General features: G+C 47.0%; 1 protein-coding gene and 1 pseudogene across 1 annotated transcript; both read left to right on the top strand.

The window, feature by feature from the left end:
* The first annotated feature begins 471 nt into the window (after window positions 1–471).
* Window positions 472–2,835, top strand: LOC147710567 (uncharacterized; annotated as a pseudogene).
* Window positions 2,836–3,697: 862 nt separating this feature from the next.
* LOC147710566 (uncharacterized) lies at window positions 3,698–16,526 on the top strand. Its single transcript, XM_086920026.1, has 3 exons — window positions 3,698–3,777; window positions 15,130–15,784; window positions 15,958–16,526. Exons 1-3 carry the CDS (start codon window positions 3,698–3,700, stop codon window positions 16,261–16,263), a joined length of 1,041 nt encoding a protein of 346 aa, XP_086776152.1. The 3' UTR covers window positions 16,264–16,526.
* Window positions 16,527–17,781: the final 1,255 nt, after the last annotated feature.

Raw genomic sequence — 17,781 nt, 5'->3', positions numbered from 1 at the left:
GGCAGTATCAGTCAAGAGGCCAGTCCTTTCGAGGGAGAGGAAATGGACGAGGACAGCATAAAAGAGGGGGCCAGCAGCCCGCCTCTAAGTGACTTCCAGGAGATCCGTGTGCCCACCCACAGAAAAGATCCCAGGGGGCAACACGTACAGAGGGGTCAGCACGAACTGGACACCTACCACCACATAACACCAGTGGGTGGAAGGTTAAGATTCTACCTTCAGGAATGGAGAGAGATCACATCAGACAAATGGATCCTCAACATCATCCAATTTGGATACTGCATAGAATTGGAAGGGAGGCCAGCAAACAGGAGACCAAGGAGAAGGCCACTAGCAAACGAACAGCTAGAGCGGCTTCAACAAGAAGCAAAAGAGCTCCTACACAAGCAGGCCATAGAACGGGTTCCCTTCAAGGAAAGAGGCAAGGGAATATACTCTACGCATTTCCTCGTGCCAAAGGTCGACGAGACGATGAGACCCATTCTGGACCTGAGGTTCCTGAACAGATTCATAAGAACACAAAAGTTCAAGATGACCTCCCTGCAGGAGGTGCTACCGCAATTGCAGATCGGAGACTTCATGGTCACAATAGACCTCAAGGACGCCTACCTGCACATCCCAATGAACGCAAAACACAAGCACATGCTCAGGTTCACAATCGGGGAAAGCCACTACCAGTTCACAACTCTAGCCTTCGGCCTAAAATCAGCACCGAGGGTCTTCACAAAGTGCCTCGCGGCAGTCGCAGCGCACCTACGAAGGCAGGGAATACACGTATACCCTTACCTGGACGACTGGTTAGTAAAAGCAAACTCGTACCAGAAATGCAAGCAGCACGCACATGCAGTGACAAGCACGCTAACAAACCTGGGGTTCTCCATCCATTGGAGGAAATCGTCAATGGAACCGGAAAGAGTGAAGATCTTCCTGGGGGCACAGATCAACACCTTACAGGGCAAGGTGTTCCCCAGCGAGAAGAGAGCAGAGACTCTGGTGAGGGAAACTCGCCTCTCCCGGAGGGGACAAGCTCGGACAGTGAGGACTGCGAGCAAGATCTTGGGGATGATGGCATCATGTATTCACCTGATACCGAATGTACAACTTCACATGAGACCCATCCAAGAATGGCTCCAGGAACAATGGTCACAGGCTTCAGGCAGTTGGGAGGATCTAGTGGTTGTGACGCACGCAGTGCAGAAGGAGATGACATGGTGGACCAGGGAGAACATAACAAGGGGAAAGCCTCTAACACCCCCAACACCAATAGTGACCATCACTACAGACGCATCCCTGAAGGGATGGGGCGCTCACATGGAGGAACTCAAAGTGAGGGGACTGTGGACACCAACGGATGTGACAAGGCACATCAATTACCTAGAATTGAAGACAATCTTCCTTGCACTGAAAGCCTTTCAAACAAGACTATACAAGCACAAGGTGTTAATACAGACAGACAACACCACAGCGATGTTCTACATAAACAAGCAGGGTGGAACACAGTCAGCTACGCTTTCCACATTGGCGCAGGAGATATGAAGATGGGCCATCCCTCTCAGCATAGACCTGCTAGCCATACACCTACCAGGGAAGGAGAACATTCAAGCAGACTGGCTCAGCAGACAGACATCGGCATCCCACGAGTGGGAGCTCAATGCTCAGGAGACGAGGTGGTTGTTCAACAGGTGGGGAACACCATCAGTGGACCTGTTTGCAACACGCCAGAATGCAAAATGCCGAAACTTCGCATCCAGACAACCCGAAGAGGGGTCCCTGTGGAAAGCACTATGGATAGACTGGTCCGGGACATTTGCTTACGCTTTTCCCCCGATACCACTGATACACAGGGTACTGAGCAAGTGCAGAGCGAGCAGCATGACCCTGATACTGGTCGCGCCACAGTGGGCCAGGCAGACATGGTACTCGCAGATCATGGAGATGACGCAGAGTGCACCCCACAGATTCGGCAGGAGAAAAGACCTGCTCTCCATGCACGACGGAGAAGTACTGCATCCAGAGCCAGAGAGCCTGAGCCTAGTGGCATGGCTCCTGAGGACATAGAGTTTGCACATTTGAGACTGCCAGAAAGCACCCTCAGGGTCCTTCGGGAGGCATGAAGGCCCAGCACACGGAAGTGCTATGTGGCAAAGTGGAAAAGATTCACGATGTGGTGCAGGAAAGAAAGGCTTCACAATAAATGAAGAAGGACTCCACAGTGCTAAAATACCTGACGCACTTGCTGGAAAGGAAACTCAGTTTGTCCTCCTTGAGAGTCCACTTGGCAGCGATAGTCGCCTACACAAGGGGTGAGATGGGCAGGAGCTTCTTCACTTCACAAGTCGTGAAGAGGTTCCTGGAAGGGGCGAAGAGGATCGCACCACCCAAGCGTGTGCCGCCACCGGCATGGAACTTGAACATAGTCCTAACGGAACTCATGAAGGAACCCTTTGAACCACTTCACAAGGCCTCACTTAAAATGCTAACTATGAAAACAGCTTTCCTGGTGGCTATCACGTCCCTACGCAGGGTAAGCGAACTTCAAGCACTAACGCTACAGGAACCCTACATACAAATACACAATGACAGGGTTGTGATGAGGACTGACCCACACTTCATGCCAAAGGTGGTGTCCAAATTCCACATGAACCAATCCATACAGATACCGAGTTTTTTCCAAAAACCAACAACTAGCGCAGAGCGAGCGCTACACACCCTAGACGCCAGGAGGGCGGTCATGTACTACATCGAAAGGACAAAGGGACACAGGAAGACAAAACAGTTCTTTGTGTCATTCGCCAACAGTTACATGGGAAAGGCAGTAACAAAAAACACTATTGAACGATGCATAGCGCAAACAATTCAACTCTGCCACAAACGGGCAGGGCAAGAACTAGCAGAGGAGCCACGTGCCCACTCCACCAGGAAAAAGGGAGCTACGATAGCCTTCCTGGCTAACACACCCATACAGGACATATGCCTGGCGGCAACATGGGCTTCGGTGCACACGTTCACTAAACACTACTGCGTGGATGTTCAGATGAACAAGGAGGCACAAGTCGGACAAAAGGTGCTCCAGCACATATTCAGAAACCAAAGCTCATCTTCCACCCAGCCGCCACAGAAATGAGAAACCGCTACAAAATCTATGCACAGCATAGTGAATCCAGAAAGATTCACGCTGCAAAACGAATAGTTTCTTACCTGTCGGTGTAGTTTTGCAGCTTGAAGATCTTTCTGGATTCACTAGCGAACCCACCCACCTCCTCCAGAAAGATGAGGCTGGAGAGAGAAGAGGTGGTAAAAAAAAAAAAATAATAATAATAGAAAGGACTTTAAGTACAAAGCGGTTAATGAGTTTCACCAAAATAGAACATTGCCATCACTTCGGAGACGAAAGAAACACGGAAAAAAGAATCCAAAGATGGCGCCCAGGAGTGGGAGCTTCCGCAAGAAGCATGCCGACGTCACCAGAAATACACCCAAGGAAGGGTGACGCCGACGCCCACCTGGGCTACAAAAAAAAAAAAAAAACAAAGAAAAGACTACGAATCCGGACCCAACCACAAGACCGCGGAATATGCACAGCATAGTGAATCCAGAAAGATCTTCAAGCTGCAAAACTACACCGACAGGTAAGAAACTATTCGTTTCTCGCTACAATTCTATCTTTTCACCGGAATTAATTAAGACCTTTGGCAGCATGAACGACATCCAGAGAGTTGTGGAGGAGCAGGGGGCAGTCATCGAGCAAATGAAAGGCTACCTGGAGCAGCATCACAGGTGAGTCGGGCTCTGGAATATCAGGCTCCTACTCACAGCGGGGCGCTGGGATGTCAGTCAAGTAGGAGCTCCCTGACATCAGTTACAGAATGGCCTGGAGTGGATGTCAGCGGGCCAACAAATTGCCAGGGAGAGCCAGAGCCGAGCCAGGCCTTGGTGTCTCTACAAGAGACCCCGCGCAAGCAGGCCAAATATGAATGTTTGCATTTAAATAGTCAAGTCTCTCGTCGAGTATTCCCTATGTGTGGACTAGATTCTTATTTTACATAACCAAAATGATAGTCCTGTTAAACAAAAGAGCTATGCTGCACTTCCTGCACTCACATATTTGAAGGGGCTCTCTTATGTGATAATGAAGAAAAGGAGGGTCAATGAAATACAATATTTGCCTAGGATCACACAGTTTGGTCAAGCGAGGAAGAGGAAGCCTAAATTGATCTTTGGTTTTATGATTTCACATTGTGCAATTCAGCCGCTCGATGGGTATCTCTTTCTCGCTCCTGTTTTACATCAATGGTTAATTCTTTAGTCCCTACTCACAAACTGCATTTTGTCATACATTTGTAGTACTACATTATCACTACTAAAGTATTACTGCTGTTCACAAAGCTATGAGTATAAAGCTCCAGCTCTCCTATTTTCTATTGCAAGATCTTCACACAGGTAAGTTTACTACATAGTAGGAAACAAGAGAGCAGCTGCGGTCGGCAGTAGGAGTTCCTGCAGGGCGGTGATATGGGGAGGGGCATGGTGGGGGGTAGTAATGCATGGATTACGGAGTTTAACAGGTAAGTAAAAATATAAATAAATAAAACGAATTTCGTTGCGCGTACTGCATTACCAAATGCGATGTAGTGCCCGCAACAAAATTAGTTGATTTTTTTTATATGTTTATTACCTGTTAAACTCCATAATCCATAGATTACTACCCCCACCCTGCCCCTCCCCCTCCCCACATCACCGCCCTGCAGGAACTCCTACTGCCGACTGCGGCTGCTAGAGAGGACTGAGGGAGTGGTTGAAAAATAAGTAGGGGTTGGGGAGGAGGAAGTAGGGAAAATGGAGTCAAGGGTAGGGGTTTAGGGAGGGGCATATACCCACCCACAAAAGAGACTTTTCCTATTCACAAACTGCACTTTTAAAGTTACTGCAGCCAGACATGAATCAAAACTGTAGTAAATGTACTTCATCTCAGAGCTGAAGTAAGGCTAGCACCACACATGGCCAAACACCAATAAATATAGACATAGAAAAACATAGAAAATAATGGAGGTTGGCACATAAAGCCAATAATAAAACCCTTATCCACTCAGATTCTGGAAATCCTACCAGTGCCCTTACTCTGGATATCACCAACCAAGAAAGGTGGCATCTATAGGAACAACATCCTTTACAGCTTTCGCTTACATTTTTAAAGATGTCCACCTCTCATGACCCACACATCACCTCATCTCTCTTCACTTTTTAGTGCTGTGCTTTCCATGTAAATGACATTCACTATCTTGGACATTCTGCAGCATTGTAACCTAGCATGGCCTTTGGAGTCAAGAGAGTATTGAGTTCATTTACTTATTTAGAAGCTTCATATAGACCTAGGTGTCATATTTTGGCTACTCCACAGCAGAGGGGCTTTGACAACAACAATACATCTTGATTTAGGTAATGGGAAAGCTAGAGTTCAATAAGATGAAGTGGGAACGGTGTCTGATATTCAATTGTTGTCCTTCTCTGTAGAGATCAAGTGAAAGTCACGGTATATAAGTCTGCTTTTATATGTTTCCTGAACATAGTTTGGTTAGGTCCAGTTCTCAGCGTTAGGGTGAGATGGCTCCATAACCTTAGGGCTTGCACTCTTAAAGATCTGCCTCAGTTTTAAGGTTCACCTGATAATTAAATGTACATTTGCAAAGTTGAGATTCAAGCTATGCATGTTTTGGTGCCAGTTTCTGCAGGTATTCTGTGCCTGTGTCTCATAAAACTTTGTGAACAGGTCAGAAGACATTAATTAGGCTTTGCCCTTGTGTCTTCCAGAAGCTAATGGAGTGCCTTAACAACAGATACCAAGTGGTTGGGTTTAATAAAGTTTATGCATACTTTTACAAATTGTTTCTGTAGCACTTACATTTGCCTCATTTTTTCTTTTGAATATTTATTGAGAAGTGAATCATCCCTGCAGTGCTGAAACCCCATGATGGTATTGCCAAGTACGCTCCTGCTTCTCTTTTCCGAATGTATGATATAATTTCCTGAGTATGAGAAATGTGCCATAAATACTCTAGCAAAGGTTCTACGTAGCTTTTTTCGTTGTTTCCCATCAGATACTCTTTTGGAATGGGACTCCTTTCACCGTGGCTGACCACTGTCTTTGTAACAAAGCCAAGACTTGTCTAATGGTTGGTGGCAACTCATAAGTAGCCATGCGGTACAAACCTTTTTCTCTGCATCCCAAAAGCAATTTACTGCCTACAGCCTCTTCCTGATAAAATCTGTGCATCCTGACATAACTGGACACCTCATCTCCATATGCTGAGAATTTTTTAGCGAGTTATGTCTGGATACATGAGATGTTGAGTTCCCAATTTCAGACCTTTTTATAGAGTCTAGTGGCATTTAATGAGCTCAAATTGAATCAATTACAGCCAGTTACCACTGGACTGGTGTCCTAGAGCTTAACAGGTTGTTGGAATTCCTATAGCCCAACGCCCAGGATATATTGTTTGGGGTCAAGGACAACAAGTTTTCATGTGTATTTTTGTCCTTGGTCAGTTCTGGGAACTTTTTTGAGCAGTTCTCCTGTTTTGCTGTATGCAATTAGTCTGGTCGCCCACATGTCTTTTTTAACAGCTGTGAGGAGGATGGTGAGTTGGAGCTTGGAGTCTTCTTTGGAGAAGCCTTTAACTACTAATTAACCAGTGGTTAGAAGCCACTCCAGAGAACAATCATCAGGAAAGGGTTGGGGGAAATTCCGTACCTTCACAGAGGTCCTCTGCCTCCTTCCCATAAGATGCTTTAATTTGACACAGTACAAAAGATAACTGGAATGTTCTGAGGACAGTCTGCTCTACACATCTACCGAGTAGGATCTTCCGCCATCCTTCCATCTTAGCTGCTACTCAAATGTAGAAAGCACAAAATGGAACCCAGTCTAGCTGCAGTCACAAGTGTCATGCTCATTCTATACATGCATCTTCCGTACATGCTAAATTGTACCACCACACAGTATCCATGTACTACAGGGATAAGCAAAGGACACAATTGCAGGGGACTGGCAGATCAATTTAAAAAAAGACAATTGTCAAAAAGACAAATCTCTCTGGCAGGGACAGGTAAAAAGGCCTGCCATACCATTAGAAACAGTATGCAGCCTCCACTGTCTGTCCTCTTTGCTCTCTTGTGGTCGTGGTAGTCAATCTCGACAAGGAGCGTGCAATCTGAGTCTCAATACATGTCGCCAAAATACCTCCAGCACACACCATGACTGCTGGGTGTGCTGAGGAAAGGGTTCAGCTAATGACAATGATTTTGAGGTAGGTGTACATGGTCTCCAGATTCATGCAGTGTAAGATTCTCCAACTCAGATGATGTCTTCATACAGGTATGGAATTTAAACCTTACAGGTGGGGCATTCATTCTACCTAACTCCCGAAGATAAGTCGCACAAATGCCTAAACCTTTTTCATGCCAGAGTGTGGTATGGATGATGGGGCGTGATTAAATTAGCAAAGGCAGCCTCCTCTTTGCGATGCTTGTAAGTTTCTCACCTGTCAGTCTCACAGCAGTAGCTTAGAAGATTCTCGCTGGTGACTGTGATGGCAGAAGCTCATGGGCTCTTACCAGTCACTCTAACAGCAGCTTGCAGCATAACCTGTAGTCACGCTTCCAGCCTAAGCTTGGAATATTCTCACTGCTTGCTCTGTTGGAGTCTTGGGTGATTATCATGGGTAGCTCTGATAATAGTAGCTAGGAGGATTCTCATTGCTCACAGTGAGAGTAGATGCCCAAAGTACTCATTGCGCACTCTCATAGCAGGTGCTCACCGATTCTAACTTCTCACTCTTCTAGCAGCAGCTCAAAGAATTCTTACTGGCCGCTTTGATAGCGGAAGATCAGAGGATTCACAATGGTCATTCAGACAGATGAAACAGCTTGATCACTTTGACAGTACCAGCTTGGGAATTCTATCTGTTGACTCTTATCGCAAGCGCTTGGAGGATTCTAATGGTTAACCCAGTTAGTTGCAGGAACACAGGTTCTCGCTTGACAACAGCACAGGGGATTCCTACTAGCCACTCTTCTAGCAGCAGCTCTTAGATTCATACTATTAACTCTCCTAGGAGCGGCTTAAAGAACTCATTTAGCTGACTTTCATAGCGCCAAACCTGGCTAGTCCCTCAGATGGCAGTAGCTGAGAGGATTCCTTCTAATCACTGTAAAAAGTGCAGCCATGAGGATTCTCACTGGTCACCCTAATAGCAGCTGCGCTGAATGTTGTCGCTGCTCACTCTGTTAGCAGAAGCATGGAGGGTTCTCAGTGATCCCTCTGATAGCAGCAGTGGAAAGATTCACACTGGTCACTCTGGTAACATCAGCGTAAACTGATCACTGATAGCAGCTGGGCAGAGTCTTGTTACTGCTCATTCGGATGCAAAAACTTTGAGGCACTGTGATAGGAACAGCTTGGAAGGCTATCATTCAGTGGTGGCTCCTCCTCTGGGGCATTAGAGCTTCATCCCCCCTAACCCCCAAACCCCCCAGTGAGCAGTGAGGCACCATTGAATAATTAAAAAATACTGAGCCCACAGGTATTCAGCAGTGTCAATGTAGTTTCTTACTCAATATGACTTGCAGGGCGGTGTTAACTTTAAGGCAGGGCGTGGCCAGTCCTAGTGACTCATCTGAAGTCCAGTGCGCATGTCGGGTTGGACAGGTCTCAAGATTCTGGCCAACCCAACATACACACTTTAGGCCCCAAACCCATGCTCTGTTAAGGAGCCAGTGGAGAATACAGCACAACCTCCCTAGTCTCCTTTGGAGTGCTTAGTTTACCCAATCCCACCAATCCTTGCTTTGCTCTCATGCAGTTTTTATTATAAAATGTCTGAGAGCAACGCATGAATTGGTGCTGGGCATGGGTGCTTCCAAGGCAGCACATTGAGCGTGGGTGAGCGTGGGTGGGATGATTATAGGGCATTACCAATCACTATGGTGTTTTAATTTGAAATCCAGAGTAATTGGTCATGTTCCTTTAACGTTACTGTAATGACGATGCCTTTTTCCAATTCACATCATACACAGCACCAAATACAGCCTTGTGCATGAAGGGAATGGAGAATAGCAGTTGCCTCTTCTAATATGTGTCCTACAGGTCCCTTACTCCGCCTACGTGGTAACAGGCCTGCCTGATGTTTGTGATCATCCAGGCCTGTGCTTGGAAGACTCGACACCGCTGCATGATTTTGAGGACAGCCACATACTGTGAAGCTCAGAGTGAGTTTTCTGTTTATTCCCTCCATGCGGGCAGTGGCGTAACAAAACCTGAGGGCCCTTGCAAACTACAAAGAGCCCCCCTCCTCATGCAGTTGATCTCGACATGTTTCCAGTCATCGGGGAAGGTGACAGTTTCGCAGGAGCAGTTAATGGTGCGGCGACGCTGGGGCGATGGAGGTGGCTGCTCTATGGAAGATATGGTACGGGCAAGAATCCGATGGGGTTCCTGAGTGGATACCCTTCATGGCCTTGAGTGTGCCATCCGTGGTGAGTGGAGTCCCAGGGCCGGTTCTAGGATTTGCGAGGCCCTGGGCTAAAAGGGAATGTGCGAGGCCCCTCTAATGTAGATAAGTGGCCCCTTGCAAGGAGACCATTCACAGGCACTGTGGGAGGCCTATTGTCCAGCATTTTGTCGCCCCCCACAGTTTTAACTTTGAGCCCACAAGCATTTCTCACACCTTCAGTCCGATAGGTGTGAGAATTGCATGTGGGCTAAAAGTTAAAACTATGGGGGCGCCAAAATGATGGACAATGGGCCTCCCACAGTGTCTGTGAATGGGGCTCCTTTCAATTGAAGGGAGCGTCTCCCTCCCTTATGTATCCAGATACCATCCATGAGAGGCCAAGGGAGGGGGGCCCCTCCATTTCAAAGAAAGGTGACACCTTTCTTTGAAATGGATTGCCAGGGAACCCACAGGACACATCACCAGTGCGTGGCCCCATGCTGGTGGGCTGAGTGCGAGGCCCTGGGCAGCTGCCCACGCTGCCCATGCCTAGCGCCGGCCCTGTGGAGTCCAGTTGAGCACGATCTGTTGCGGTGTGGTGTGGTTGCGTGCGGTGGTGGCGGGCATTGTGGCAGGGCCTTAGGTGACAAAGCTGCCAAAGATCTGCCTGTATTTACGGTGGAAGAAGGTGCCAAGTTTGTTGCAGACGTCTTGGTAGGGTGGGATGTCTGTGGTCTTGCTGCTGGGCCTGGCAAACTCCTTGATGATGGCAAAAAGTTATATGCTGTTGGGTGCGTTGGCGTTGATTCTGTCTTGGAGGGACGTTTTCTTTGTGGTTTTGAGGTGTGCATTGACGGCAGATTTGAAGGTTGTGTGGGTTTCCTGGGTTTTGTTGTTCCTCCATCTCTTCTCAAGTCATCTGCAGGTGTGTCTGGACTCGTGGAGGGTGGGAGTGAACCAGCTGGCTTTCTTGGAGTGTTGCTTACCTGGTGTCTTCCTGAGGGGTGCAAAGGTGTCAGGCAGTTGGAGATCCGTAGGTGAAGTTGCTCGCTGCGGTGTTGGTGTCTGTTGGTTTTGGCAGTTTGGTCATGCTGAGGAAGTTAACAAGACATTTGTTCAGTGGCCCTGTTCCAGCTGCGACAGGGGGGCTATGAGGGCGGTGGTGTACGGTGGGTGTGGCGAAGGCAAGACGCACTAAGTGGTGGTCGATACAGAGGAGTTTGGTGTTGTCGCTGTAGGTGATGTTCCCACTGGCAGAGAAAACGGGGTCGAGCATGTGTCTGGCTGTGTGGGTTGGTGTGGTGACTAGCTGCTTGAGTCCGATGTTGGTGAGATTCTCCAGTAGGGAGTTGGTGTTCTGGCCACTGGAGTTGTCCAGGTGGAAGTTGAGGTTGCCGAGTAGGGTGTAATCAGTGCACGCGAGAGCTTGGGGTGCGGTGAGGTCTACAATGGCATTGGTGAAGGGCAGGCAGTGGCCCTGGGGGCCTGTTGATGAGGGTGCTGTGGAGGGTGTTGGGGGGTTGGTCTGGATCTGGAAGTGGAGATGTTCCATGGTTGTTGTTGGGTCGATTGAGTCCGTGGGCCATCGTAGAGTGTTCTTGTGGACAATGGCGATGCCTCCTCCTGGTCGGTTAGCGCTGTCCTTGCAGGTGATTTTGTAGCCGTCGTGGATGGCGATGGCGATGTCCGGTTCAGAACAGGGGTTGGTCCATGTTTCTGTGAAGAAGGCGGTTTTGTGAGAAGCAGTGTTGAGGAGGTCCCAGAATTCTGTGGCGTGTTTGTGGAGGGATCGCACGTTGAGGAGGGTGCAGTTGAGCCGGTCGGGTGAGCTGTTGGTCGGGTGGGCAGTGAGAGGATCTAGTGTGTTGGTGTGTGTGAAGGTGTGGCTGCAATTCCAGCAGGCGAAGATTCCATGGGTCTCTGACGGCGACGTGAGGTGGCCGGCGGCGTGGCATCCGGAGTTGAGGGCAAGGAGGGTGCTGGTGTCATAGCAGTGGAAGGTCCAAGAACCAGGGTCCCTGGCGCTGGGCACGGTCCAGGCACAGACGGGCATGCCTTTGACATGCCGGTGGCGAGCCTGATGTGCGCCCACCCTTAAGTAGTGCTGCGGGGGGCTGGAAAGCTGGGTGGCGGGTAACGTGGCAGTGGGAAGAGGCACTGGAGAGGGGGTCCCGAGGGATCACAGCAGCAAGGGTGAGGGTGGCAAAAAAGGAGAGGAAAAACAGAATAAAGGCAGAAGAAGAAAAAAGAGCAAAACAGAATAAATGCAGAAGCAGAAGAAAGAGCAGAAATAAAGGCAAAAACAAAAAAAAAGCAGAAAAGAGAGACAGAGGGGCAGCCCTTGCTGCAGAGCAGTTACGCTCTGCCACTAGACCACCAGGGATGAGACGCAGGCAGGAGCCTGTGGGTGAACTCCTTACCAGTGCATCAGCAGCAGCAACGGGAGCAGCAGCAGCTACCAGGCAGAGCTGCACCGTGAAGGAAGCAAGTCCATTAAGGGTTCGTTTGGCATTATTGCAGCCAGAGCACACTGTGTTTATTACTATCTGGCCTTCAGCTATCGACTGACGGACCATGTTATGTTATGTTATATTATAATGGATTTATACTGCGCACTAATACTCAAGAGTGACCTGGCTAGCAAAATAACGGTGACCCGATGGAACGAAAACTTTAACACGACTGCTTGAAGAGTATGGTTTTCAGTGGCTTTTTAAAAAGTCTGAGGTCCTGAGTGTTCCGTAATTCCAGGGGGAGGGAGTTCCATGCCATAGCTGCTTTGACGGACAGAGACTGGCCCCCTAGCCACGTTCTGCGGAATCGTGGGAATCTGAAGAACGTGTGGGATCATTGCGCTCAGCCACCATCCGTCAGTGGGTGGCTGAGCGCAATGATCTATGAGGGACATAGAAAGCAAAATCCTTCCTGATGTACGTTCGTCCAAGATCATGCAGATCTCTGTGTGCCAGAATAAGTGCTTTAAATTGCACTCTCTGAGCCACAGGCAGCCAATGCAACTCGCGTAAATGCTGTTTTATGCTAGATCTTCCCAAGATGTTAACACCTTCGCTGCTAGGTGTTTTCCCCTCCGGTGCTGGATGATGCCATTTCCCATTGTTTCATGACGAGCTCAGCTCGTCATCAGCACAGCTCAACCGTGCATCATGACGAGCTGAGCTCGTCATCAGCATCGAAAGGGTTAAACAGAAGTCTAGCCACTGCATTCTATATGGTCTGTAGTTTTTTTGTAAATATCCAGGAATTCTCACATACTGTGCATTGGCATAATCATTGCAGGAGAGAATGAGCGCACGAACAACCATTTCCCTGGCCGGCCTCGGAAGCAAGGGGAAGAACCTTCTAAGCTACTTGAGGGTGCCAAAACCAACTCCAGTGAGCACCGTAAACCGCACGTCCTCTTCAAACCAGACCCCCACGTTTTTTGCTGGAGCGCCCTCAGAATTAGGTCGGAGAAAGTCTGGAGGCCATAAAGATTCTCTGAAGGCGGGCAGGAACAGACCATATAAAAGGACCTCAGACTTGTCCTCATTGCATTTCAGTTGGGCATGGGCCAACCACTTAAACACAGCAGAGAGACAGTTCTGGGCAATTTCTGTCGACAGGTCGGAGTCCCTCCAGGTAAAAAGGAGCTGGGTGTCATCAGCATATGCAATTATTTTTGCACCCACTTCCTCGGCCAGAAAAATCAGAGAAGTCAAATAGATATTAAAGAGCAAAGGGCTCAAAGTAGGGCCCTGAGGGACTCCAGTAGACATTTTCTTAGCAGTTGATGAAAAAGGAGGCATCCAAACCTGCTGGGTACACTCTTCCTAAAAGGATTTCATCCAGTCCCAGGCGGAGCCAGCAATGCCAATATTTGAGAGGCGGGCAAGGAGTAATTGGTGGGGCACTGTATAGATGGCGGCAGAGAGGTCAAGTAAAATCAGGGCTGCTCTGCCGCCCACGTCCAGGCACTCCCTGATCGCCTCTGCCATTTCCACCAGTGCAGTCTTGGTACTATAAATTGCCCTAAAACCAGACTGCACCGGATGGAGAAGACCAGATGTTTCCACATAGACCTCCAGCTGTCAAAAGACCACCTTCTCACAGACCTTTGTCTGTGCCGGTAGGAGAGATATAGGGTGATAGCTAACAAGTTTGGATGGGTCTAAAGAAGGTTTTTCCAAAAGTGGTAGGAGCTTAGTCTGTTTCCAGCTCAAAGGAACAACAGCGATCTGTAAGGATAGATTAATAATCCTACTGACCTCTGGATAAACCACCTCAGTGACCCCCGCCAGCACTCTGACAGGACATGGGTCAGTCGGAGACCCCGACTTGAGAGATTTGAGGATGGTCAGGGTATCCGGTCCAGCTATGGGCACAAAGTTCATAAATGGAGGAACTGATAGTGTGGAAGCTAAAGGGGACGGTGGTAAAGAATCCCTCAGTGCCAGGGAACCCGGCCCAAGACTGTCTTGGATGTTCTGTATTTTTTCAACAAAGAAGGAAGACAGCTCACCATTGAAGTGTTGGTGGGAGGACCGTTTGTTCAGCGCCAGGTGCCAAAAAGCTTCTTACAATGGAGAAAATCTTCTTGCTATTGATGTTACCTTTAGCAATCCGTTCCGCATAGAAACTGCTTTTTGCCTCCCCAATGGCTGCATAGTAGTCTATCTGAACTTTGCGAAGAGCATTTTTGATCAGGGGACAGTAGTCCCGACGCCAACACCATCCCTGCTTGCACACTCTCCCGGTTGTCGCTGCTCATCTCGCTCCACTACCTCTGACTCTGTGGCCTGCACCAACCCGAGCCTTCCACCTCCTGGGAACTAGCAGTACGTCACCTACCAGATGCAGTGCAGAGGCAGCAGTGCGCGCAGGTAAGATTATTACAAATCTTACTTGTTGCCACTCTAGCCGTTACGCCACATCACAGCCCATCACTATGATGGCAGCCTATTGAAAGCTTGTCACTGTTCACTGCGATACTAGCAGCTCGGATGAGTTCCATTAGTCACTCTCATAATAGCAGAGTATTCTTGCTGCTCTCTCTGACAGTATACAGAATTCTCACTGTTCACTCCGACAGCAACTGCTGAGAGAGGTCGCGGTGCTCACATTGAAAGCACCAGCTCAGAGGATTCTCGTTGCTCACTCCGATAGCAGAAGTCCTGAGGATTTTCACTGGACACTGACAGCAACAGCATGGAAGGTGATTCTTGCTCACTTATTGCAGCAACTTGGAGGATTGCCTTGAGAGCAGTGCGAAAAGATTCACTCCATGGATTATGATGAACATAGATGAAAGACTTTTGATAAATACAGCTGCTCTTGGGACACCTTTTTTAAACAACTCGAGAATTACTGTTAGCACCACACAACTAAAGGAAATATTTAGGGAGCACCTTGGGGGAGAGACACATACACAAGGAAAATGGACATCTTTGTGGGTGCTGCAGGGGTATACAGATGTTCCTCACAGATTGATTTTCCTCTCACACTTTCTATTCTTGCCTGTCTCATGTATGTTGTATCTGGATTTGAAACTGGTTTAACTCTAAAAAGTATTTGCAGTCTCTGTTTGGTGAAGGCCTGGTGCAAAATGTCAAGACCGATAAAGTTCTAATTCTGTACCCTGCAGGGAAATTATAAACTTGCATTCGGCAGTCACCCACATAATGCAAACTCAGCAGCATCTGAACGAAGAAATGACAAATATGGGACAGAGAATGGAGGAAATGAAACAAACATACCAGAATCCAGGAGTTGTTTCTTGTACTTCTGAAGGGGATCTAAGAGAATCATTTCAGAAAGTTCGACGTGATTTGGACGAAGTGATAACGAAAGTCAAGGAAAGAAGTTACTTGATACCATGGAACGTGGGGAACAGCTGTACTCAAATACAGCAAACTAGTAACTCTTCAATCAGCTGGTTTTCAAAAAGACCAGCTGAGAAGGATCTAGAGGAAGCAATTATGGACGCCATTAAAGAAAACTACATGATGACGGAATGGCATATTGATGAAAAGGCCAAACTGGCTAACCTAAAAAATAATGCACATACCGAATACCTATATAAAAGAATAGCCGAACACAATATGGTCGAAAAAAGTAAGATAGTTGCAAAAAAAATTAAGAGAGTAATTGAAGATAACGACAAGATGACGAAACAGAACATGCAGGGGAAAATTAAGGAAAGTGAGCAGAATATGGAAGAGAAAATTAGAAAATGTAAACACAATATAGAAGAGAAAATTGAAGAAAATGCACAGAAAATGGCAAAAAAAATGAGGAAAGTGGGCAGAATATGAAAGAGAAAATTGAGGAAAATATGCAGAAATTGGAAAACAAAATTGATGAGAATATGCAGAAAATGGAAAACAAAATTGGAAAAAGTGAACACAATATGGAAGAGAAAATTGAGGAAACTATGGAGAAATTGGAAAACAAAATTGATGAAAATATGCAGAAAATGGAAAACAAAATTGAGGAAAGTGAGCAGAATATGGAAGTGAAAATTAAGAAAAGTGAACAAAATATGGAAGAGGAAATTGTGAAAAGTGAACACAATATGGAAGAGAAAATTTATCAAAATATGCAGAAAATTGGAAACAAAATTGAGGAAAGTGAGGAGAATATGGAAGTGAAAATTAGGAAAAGTGAACTGAATGTTAAAGAGGAAATGAGAAAAACTGAACTTAATATGGAAGAAAAAATTAACAAAAGTGAAAGAAAACTTGGACAGCATGGTAACTCTGTGGTAAAATATTGGTGAAATGATCGAATCTGAAAGCCCTGAGCATGAGGCACAGTTAATAAATGTGTGCAAAGCCTTTACTTTATTTGGAATCGTGGAAGAACTATGGTGTTTGCCTCCTTTGTACAAGTGGAACACAAACATTTGAAGGGTTTTCAGAATTCCTTGAGACCTGATGACCATCACGTCTACAAAGCTCACACAAGACCCTGCCCAATGCTCCATGCTGTCTGGTGAGGAAGATGTATGTTCTGGTATTGCATGACAGCTAATGCAACCAATTGAAAACTCCATACAGATGCCTATCCAATTTTCAAAGCTACGTAGGGAAACTCTGCCTACCCCAAAAAAATACAGATAGAACCGCTACCATTTCTGGATTTGCACAGTGGACAGCTTCCCCTACACGATGAGCTCCATATAGATACTTTTTCATCTCTGGAGCTGCATAAAAGACAGTTCATCCTACTCCATATAGATTCCCACCACCCTGCTTCTTCTGCTTGACCATTGTTTTATTTCTCGAACTGTGCTGTGACACCACTGAAAGATTACTTGTAGTGCAGTGTAATACTCCCAAATAATAAATTATTCCAGTGTGCTAATTGGAGGTCAGTCTTCTCAAGTGTTAATTCTTTGCCGTGAGTGGAACCTTGTAGCAGAAACTGTGACAGTGCCACTCCTGATCTCGAATGTTCTTCCATTTCTTTCTTTTTACTCATTTTGTTCATATTCTCTTCTTCTACACATTTGAAAGCTTCTCATTCTCTCTTTGTGCTCTAACCTATGCGTTCTGCAGACACTACATTATGCCCATCACAGTACGTGAAAACTGTGATGGGTTCCTCACATTTTGCAATTTCAAGTCATGCTATCAGAACCCTTGCTCATAAAATTGTTATATTGGTTTCTACATCTATCCTATTTACAGTATATTCGGGACTATGCACTCTAAGGGCCTGATTACGAGTATGGCTGTGTGGGAGCGGGACCGCCACACCGCCAAACCCGTGTGCGCTCTGCACGCCAGATTACGACTTTCTTTGTCACTGGCGGGTGGTTCTTTGGCGGTCCCACGGTGATGCCTATGAAATAGGCACCACAATGGATACATCAAAGGTAGTACCTGCATGGCATGGACTGGGGCAGTCCATGCCGTGCAGGTACTGGTGGCCATGACTCTGAGGCAAAAGGGCCCCCTGTAGGGCCCCCTTTGTTTCCTTTCCTCTACGGTTTTCATGGTGTAGGAACCGCCATGAAAACTGTGGCGAAGAGAAAACTCGTAATATACATATGCAAAAATATTGCAGCCTCAAGATCGGCGCGCCACATTGCGGCAGTGCAATGGCGATCCAACTACCCTATTTGTAATAGGGCGGTTGGACAGGCACTAAGTAGGGCGAACAGGATACCCATCTATTTTTTTTTTTATTATTATTTTTGTTGAAAAAAACAAAAGAAACAATACAAACAATAGCATCAGATGAACAAGAATTGTCATCATTATGAGGTTTGATTTGTCATTTGTACAGAATC

Source organism: Lissotriton vulgaris, chromosome 5 (assembly GCF_964263255.1).
Source record: "Lissotriton vulgaris chromosome 5, aLisVul1.2, whole genome shotgun sequence".
NCBI lineage: Eukaryota > Metazoa > Chordata > Amphibia > Caudata > Salamandridae > Lissotriton > Lissotriton vulgaris.
This window is presented reverse-complemented; position numbering and strand designations above follow the sequence as displayed.